The sequence below is a fragment of the Solanum tuberosum genome, unplaced genomic scaffold (assembly GCF_000226075.1).
Source record: "Solanum tuberosum cultivar DM 1-3 516 R44 unplaced genomic scaffold, SolTub_3.0 scf00418, whole genome shotgun sequence".
NCBI classification, from domain to species: domain Eukaryota; kingdom Viridiplantae; phylum Streptophyta; class Magnoliopsida; order Solanales; family Solanaceae; genus Solanum; species Solanum tuberosum.
In genome coordinates this window covers 164,111-172,054 of record NW_006239337.1, presented here as the reverse complement: position 1 = coordinate 172,054, position 7,944 = coordinate 164,111, and the positions used below count along the sequence as shown (strand labels likewise).

Below are 7,944 nucleotides of genomic sequence, written 5' to 3'. Positions count from 1 at the left end.
TTTAAGTAGTTTTGAAACGTTTGGGTAAAGTTAAAAAGTGTTTATAAGCACTTACTTTAAAGCCAAAATATAATAAATTAAGCCAAAAATACAAGTTAGAAATCCTAACTTATGGCTTTTGACTTATAAGTCATAATCCAAACAGGTCCCGAACCTGGCAAACCTCAGCAAACTATATTTATCTGCACCTTAAATGATTATCATTCTCACTTCTGGCAGAATGAATTAGATTATCTTTCATAGTTGGAAACTGGGAAATCTGTTCTCTTTAGCAGTTCAATCTATTCTTATTTGCTGTAGCCTATTTTACACCATTCATGGTTTCATAAAATAGAGTGCCAGCCAGTGCCAAACAAAAGAAATCTCTCAAACCATAACAGCTAGTAGTAATTTAACTGTTGTAATCAAGACAGCGACAGTTAATGATTACAATATTCACTAAATTGAAAAGTGTCTCCAGTTACATAACAATTAGACGTTCCGAGTGATCCTGCCAGAAATGGCAAAACTATCAGTCTATGGGATGTTCGTGTAGGCTTCTCATTTTCTGGGTACATCTACTATTGTCTCATCTTCATCCCACCCAAAATTTGTGTCTCAGCTGCTGCCCTTCCAATGTCGTTACCATCTTGAGGTGAGAGGAATCACCTTTATCATTGCACTGGGAATAACAGCTATCAACTGCATACACGGAAAACACCCGTGTTACAAGTTGAATACACATGAAAACTGATTCTCCTCCGTTTTGATTTGTTTGTCCTATTTTGACATGACAGGAAGTTTAAAAATAAAATAAAATATATATATATATATATATATTTTAATCTTGTGGTGTAAAATTTAAGACATGTCAAATGTAGCAAAATGTCATCTGGACATCTTAAACATGTTATGTGGAAAGTTTAAATTAAAGAATTGCTAAAAGAGGAGACATTTTCTTTAAATGGATGGAGTAGAAGATTGCATCCAGTTAACTGATCCTCATCAATCAATAATTTCCATAATAAGTTCCATAGATATAATACTTACCCAAGCAAGGCCAATGCACAAGATGCTAAAACCAGGATATCGAAAAGGAGGTTTTTCTGAAAGGAATAAGGCTGCAAAACAAAAAGTTGCAAGTGTTAGCTTTATGGGGATAGAGAAATACTTTGCTATGGCATAAATATCAATTCGACTTACCGGTAAGAGGACTAAATATGAAGGGGGAGAGAATGTTAGCTATGGAACTTATGCTTGAAATGCACCCTTGAGCAATTCCCTAGTAGAAGAATGAGAAACATCGTACTTGTTAGAAAGCGCTTTTTTTACTATTTTAAGGTGATGCTGGAAGCTTTTTGTATATCAGGCATTAATCAGTCAAATTCTCAGAATAGAGGGACTAGTCACCTGTTCACTAGGCCCAATTTGTTTTGAGAAAATGCTTTGAATCTGCAGTTATTAAACATCCATCAATGGTCATAGACTCATAGGAGTAGAGGAATGAAAAAGGAAAATATTGAAAATAAATCTGAGAAAACTCACAGAGGGTTTCACGAGGGAGGTGAAAATAGGCAACAATGCAGCAGTATAAGGAATCTGAAAATCAGGGAGTTAAATGCACTTGAAGCATAAAGACAGATAGAAAATTCAAGCTCAATGTTTTAGAATTTACCCAAATTTTTCGTGCTACACTGTCAATAAGAAGCTGCAGATTTAGGTAAAAATTAGTCGTTTGCCCTCGTCTAAAGAGGAGAGATCAAATCAAATCAAATGCTGACATCGTTAGTGTTCCGTATGAGGATTAGTTGGAATCAAAAACTCCTGGAAAAGTACATTTTAAGTGTTCACATACATTTGAAAATCCAGCAATCAGTCCTAAGCATAGCAGAACCTCCTCTCCTATAAGAGGAGCCAACATAGGCATGAGGAGCAACTGCATGATTTGAAATATTAATATATGAAATATAACCATGAGGAAGAAAATATAAGTTTCTCCGATCCATAGCAAAATGTACCTGAGAAGTTGCTGAGCAAATGTTGGCTATAAGCATCACATCAGCAAAGTTATCTTTTTTGAAATGAAATCAAGCCTTTAAGAAGTACTGCAGGGAAATATTTAAAGATACTATCAAGTTAACCATATGGTTGAAAGAAGTAAAATTGGCCTTCCAAAAGCTCCCCTTGCTTCATACTATCATGTATCGATACTCCAGCTTCTCTCAAGATGAACCAGTTTTCGACATGCCAAAATTTTACAGCAAGGACTTATTTTATTCTAAATATGATCGATGGTTAATACGTACTTAGGTTGTCATCAATGAAAGCCCAATTAACACTTGAAAAAGGAAAAAAAAAAAAAGTACCTGAAATGGAGCTTGTTCTCCTCCTTCTGCTAGGCTATTCAAGAAAGCAACAGATGCTGCAAGAGAAAAAGTAGGACTGCAACACGACATCAACAATTGTCATCATATCTCTTCTTTTGTTAGAAAATTTGATGATAAAATAGCTCTTGTACCATCTACTTACCTCTTCCTAAGAAAGCAAATGATATCCTTGAGGGATGGAACTTTCTTGAACAGCTTTATATTCTTTGTAGTCTCACAATCCAATTCAGTATCTTCCATTTCATTATTTCTCAAAATTGGCTGGTCCTCAATAGAATACTCTTTAACGCGAGCTGTATCCTCTAGAAAAATTTGCACGTATACAGCAGCAATTGTTGATGCAATTGTTGCTACCTTCATCAATAAAGAAGATCATAAATAGAACAAAACTAGATCAGTCAAAAGCTAAAATTCAGAGAAGAATCAGAAATATCTGAGAAGTAGAGAGGAAGTGATCAGCTAAGGTTCCACAGACAAATGCAGCAGATCCAACACCAGCCAAAATTCCGATTGCGGAGGCACGCTTTGCCTGTGACATATGGTCTGCCTGAAAACACAGAGGTTGAAACAAAATGTTATTAATAATTGCATTGTTTTTAGTACTATATTTGTTTATGTGGATAAAGTATAAGAATATAGGGTGTAAATAGATTATGAGGCAAAGTGATGTAAAAAGAGAATGTATTGGAGAACAATAATTACCACAAAAGCAAGGGCCACACACTGAATACCACCATCACATATCATGCCAGTGAGTGTCCTCAACACATAGGAGACATAGTAAAATTTCTTGGTCCTCCTATATGCCAATATGACTGTCAAATGTGACTTCCATCAGTTAGAACTTCTTTTTTCTTTAAAACGAGAGGAGTATTGAAAACAATTCTAAACTTGATTCTGAACTATTATCAGCCTTAAAAACACCAAACTACTAGACTAATTAAGCTTAAATACATCCCTGATCTTGCCACTTGGCTGAAATACACCCCTAAATTCTCGCCAAGTTTATGGGTATTTTTAACACTCCTCTCAGCATTTTATCAAGAATCTCACGCTCTTACAAGAGTTTGAGATCACTTGCTATGTCGTGTAGTAAATCGGGGGTGTATTTAAGTTCAGTTAATAAAGTAAAGAAGTGTTTTTTGGGTAGTCAATAATTCGAGAACAAAACTAACAATTCACACCAAATTTAGAGATGTTTTCAATACTTCTCTCAAACAAATATTAAACAAGTTGGATGATGTAAGAACCTGGGGGAATGATGGAGAGAGTGACTGGGACAGTGAGCAAAGCTTTCCTTCCATACACGTCAGACAAATTCCCAATAATTGGCATCATTACCACTAAACCAATTCCAATTATCTACATGCATCATCACAAAATTCAATTGAAAAACTACCATATCAGTTAACAATTAGTTATTATGATTAATTGCAATAAGCACGGCAAACACTTCCCCTTTTATATTATGAAAATTCTACCAAAATATATTTTTAACTAAGTATATTAAATATAATTATTAAAAAACAAATTAAAATTAGAAGTACCTTTTACATATTGATTTTTATCAAATTCAAAAAAGAAAAATTTTCATGTTGAAAGTTTTTACTGTGCTTTGACTAAAAAGAGAACAAACATTTATTGAAATTAACATCGAAAAAAATTATGTGTGTATATACCTTGAGAAACTCGAATATAAGTATCATGCACCCATATAGAGATCAGAAGTCCACCTTGGGACGTAGGTTTAAGCCAATGCACCCTCCCGCCCGACCAAGGGTTGATTTATAACATCGAAATTGCTAGATAGGGAATTCCAACTCAGGGTCGTCTTAACCCCTAGGCTAGATAAGCCATCGTTTGGGCCCCATACTTTTGGGGACCCATTTTTTTTTTTTTAAGTACTTATACATATATTTAAAAAAATAAAATTATATGTACTTCTAAGTTTCTTTTAAGAAAAGGGTAAGAAGTAATTATTCAAAGTGGTTAATTTCCACTTTCCAAAGGGAATTGAATAACATTTGGGAATTATTTTTCTTATGTTGGAAACTTGTACTTCCTTATTTATTTCCTAATAGTTTGATTATTTACCATATGTTCATCTTTTTTATTTTCTATTTTATTATTTTTATTTTAAATAGTGAACTCTCTCCTAAAATTTTTATTGAGTTACTGTTGCTTACAAGTTACAAAAGAACAAATCTACTTTTTGGTGTCTTCTTCAAAATTTCAAGAAGTACAACAATCATTATGTCGAAGGAATGCAACACTATCTTAATATATTTATATCAACTTATCAAATTCTTGAGTCATACTTTATTATTCTGTACTTTTTCTTGACTATTTGTAATTGTTGATATTCTTAGTTCATAAGTATATATATATTCATGTTTTAGTTATTATTAAAATCTATTCAATTTAAATATGTCAACAAGAAAAAATTATTTCAAATTTACAAAAAAAAAAGAGAAAAAGAAAAAACTTGAAGAATTAAATAAATCTAAAAAAAAACACTTTGATAGATTTTTAACAAATAATAAATCTTGAATTGAAAAATATGGAGATGTTCTTGAAATAAACAAGTCATTAATAGAGTTGAGTTAGATGATAATAATATCAAAGAAGAAAATCTAGAAGAAGTTGCTGAAAAATGTGGCATAGATCCTAATAATCAAGAATTTCTAAATAATTTAAATTGTTGCATCCCTAAAAATATATGTGACATTTTATTTTTTTTATAAAAAAAACTAAATAAATAAATATTAGGGACCTCTCTAAAGTTTAACTTTATGCTCCCAATCTTATTGAGTTTCAACTCACGACCATTCAGTGCAACAAACCTCTCTAAAACTTGTCTGACTCCAAGGCCTAAAAAGATGGTGCATTACAGGGATATTTAGCGAATTCGGCTTCCTTCCATTTTCTCAAAGTTTCTACTTGAATTGATGACACGTGGCATATATACTGCTTAATTTGATTATACCGCTTTACTATCTTAATCGCAGTGCTTCGATTAGATTCATTTATCCTCCATTATTTATCTGTTTCGATTGATTTGACACACAATTTTTTATTTTATTATTACATCATAAAAAAATGTCACCAAACCTAATGTATGGACACCCTAAAAAAAGAAGACGATGTCTAATTAAACTTGGCGAAGAATATGTGTTAGGTAAAACAGTAAAAATAAAGGGGAGAGGGAAATGGCGAGAGAACACTCATCTTGAGTACAAATCGCTTGTTGAGTGACTTTCTAAGTTAAATTATTCAAAGTTTTACTCTTTACAAGTGAACAACTCCGAAAATTTAACTATTCAAAGTTGAATAACCATATTATCTCTGTTAATAATAGTAATGCATAATAATATGTAAAAAGTACAAATCGCTTGTTGAAAACCAGATAGGTAAATGACGAGAGAACACTCATCTTGGACAGGACAGAGTAGCGTCATAGTTACATCTGGCATCGCCGGAGTTACAACAAATATGGCCAACTGCGACATAAAAATCGTCACAAACAAGTGCTTTAACCCTCCAAACTTATCCATCAATATATCCTTCTATTACCACTATACTATATACTATACTATCATTTCTTATATATCAAATTATATAGGTATACGTGCTGAAGAATATAGTATAAAATTAAAAATAGGCAGGGCGGTGCAGTGGACACTTGTTCACCACCCACAAGCTCATCATCAATTCTTGCCCCTTCTTTCTTTTCTACTATTCTACATGTTTCAACTATGTCAAATCAATTCTTTCTATTTATTTTAACTATATATATATATATATATATGTTTTATGCTTGTCTACTTCTACTTCAATAAATTAAGATTCAATTATTTTAAAAAAATAATTTATCCTTATTTTTAAGAAATTATTTCCGCACTTATTCAAGTACTCTCTCCCTAATTATTTGTCCACTTTTAAATTGATACACCTATTAAGAAAATAATAATTGATATAGTGAGTGTTATTTTACCCCTATTAATTATGAAGTGGATGAATTAAAAACTTGAGATTTTCAAGAAGTTCTACATTTTTCAAAGTAATAAATTGAGGGTATAATAAAGAAATTTTTTTTGTCGTTTCTTGATTTGTCAAAATGGGCAAGTAATTAGAGACAACTAAAAAAAGGAAAAGTGGACAAGTAATTAGGGACAGAGAGAGTACTAATTACACGAGTCCTTGTCGGTACAGATTTAATACATATTATTTTATTTATCTTAATTATATTAAATAGATAGATTTGCGAGAATCAATCAATTACTTCACAAATATTTACAATTTTTCTTTACCGAAAAAAAACAATCAAATTCTTCGTAATTTTGATTGTTATGGTAATGCATAAATTGAACAACTAAAATAAGTTGGAGTTTACATTCGTTGGTTCGCCCACATAGGATGCCATTAATTATAACCCATTTTGAATCGTAACAGAAAATTTATTTCAGCCCTCAAAAAAATAAAAATTGAAATGATTAAATCAAACATGCACATAATCAAAATTTAATTAATTTATTATGAAGTTTAAACTTACCCTAAGTAAACTCGCAATGCCGCTCTTTTGATTTTCTGAAATTCTCAGCCAAATTTATCATTTGCTTACGTCATCTAAGTGCTTATGTGAGAATAAATGATACTTATTGTGGGTCCCATCCAACTCTTTTCCTTCAAATTTTGTTTGTTTGTTGTAAAATGGTATTTATTTATATATAATAATTAGGAAGACCTTACATCTAGAGAGGAGACATATCCAACAACTGAGATTCCATTCTACTAGCATCAGTAGTAGTAACTTCTACATTTATCTGGGATTGTTAGCTAGAACATTCAAGTTAGAGTAAAGGGTATATACGCTTTAGTTTTTGGATGGCAGGGGCAGTAATGTCCCAAAAGTATGACGGAGGGTATCTGCATATCATTTATGATAATTCGGGGGTATATTTGTCCTTTGTCCCAACTTAAATTGTTTGATTCTCAAAAAATGAAAAGTGTCACATAAATTGGGACAGGGGAAATAATTGATTTATATTTGAAAATTTATGTTGATCGATCAAAATTTAAAATCAATTTTGCGTTATGTTTCAAATTTAAAAAATAATTTATAGTTTGTTTTTAAGTTCATTTTTAAGTAACAGTGTATTTAAATATTAATATTATTTGCATATTATAAAGGAAAACTTACATAGATGTTTTCTATTAAGAAAATATTTATATTATTTGCAATAATTTTTTCACTAGACACTTGTAATAGATTTATAATACAATTTTAATATATTTTATAAACAATAATGTATTAAACATATGATACAAATTTTGTTCGTGGAATACGTTTATCACACACTTTAATATACTTAAGCATAGAAAATAAAAAGGTGTGAATTATGGATAATTACTCCTTATAAATTGACATTTGAAAAGTCTTTGTCGTAGTAAATTTATCCGCACTTCGCTCGATTATGAAAGCAAAAATAATAGCTAACACTGAAGTTCCCATAAACTTCAACAAAAGATCTAACAACTAACAATTCGGAAGAATTAACCTAGAACATGAAAGTCAATG

The 7,944-nt window shown here is 31.3% G+C and overlaps 1 protein-coding gene across 1 annotated transcript; it reads right to left on the bottom strand.

The window, feature by feature from the left end:
- Positions 1–362: 362 nt before the first annotated feature.
- Positions 363–5,920, bottom strand: LOC102586357 (hippocampus abundant transcript-like protein 1). The gene is made up of 15 exons (XM_015303148.1): positions 5,757–5,920; positions 3,617–3,729; positions 3,069–3,181; positions 2,782–2,913; positions 2,509–2,720; positions 2,346–2,421; positions 2,191–2,257; positions 1,998–2,050; positions 1,835–1,915; positions 1,655–1,687; positions 1,525–1,578; positions 1,390–1,431; positions 1,183–1,261; positions 1,030–1,100; positions 363–681 (listed from the first exon to the last, which is right to left on the bottom strand). Exons 1-15 carry the CDS (start codon positions 5,918–5,920, stop codon positions 622–624), a joined length of 1,350 nt encoding a protein of 449 aa, XP_015158634.1. The 3' UTR covers positions 363–621.
- Between the last annotated feature and the right edge of the window lie 2,024 nt (positions 5,921–7,944).

Excerpts from the sequence above, each read along its gene's own strand:
- LOC102586357 (XM_015303148.1), bottom strand. The coding sequence starts at position 5,920 with ATGGATAAGTTTGGAGGGTTAAAGCACTTGTTTGTGACGATTTTTATG. Across the intron at positions 2,914-3,068 it reads GTGTGGCCCTTGCTTTTGTG|GCAGACCATATGTCACAGGC; the intron begins GTAATTATTGTT and ends CTGTGTTTTCAG. Across the intron at positions 1,916-1,997 it reads TTTGCTCAGCAACTTCTCAG|TTGCTCCTCATGCCTATGTT; the intron begins GTACATTTTGCT and ends CAAATCATGCAG.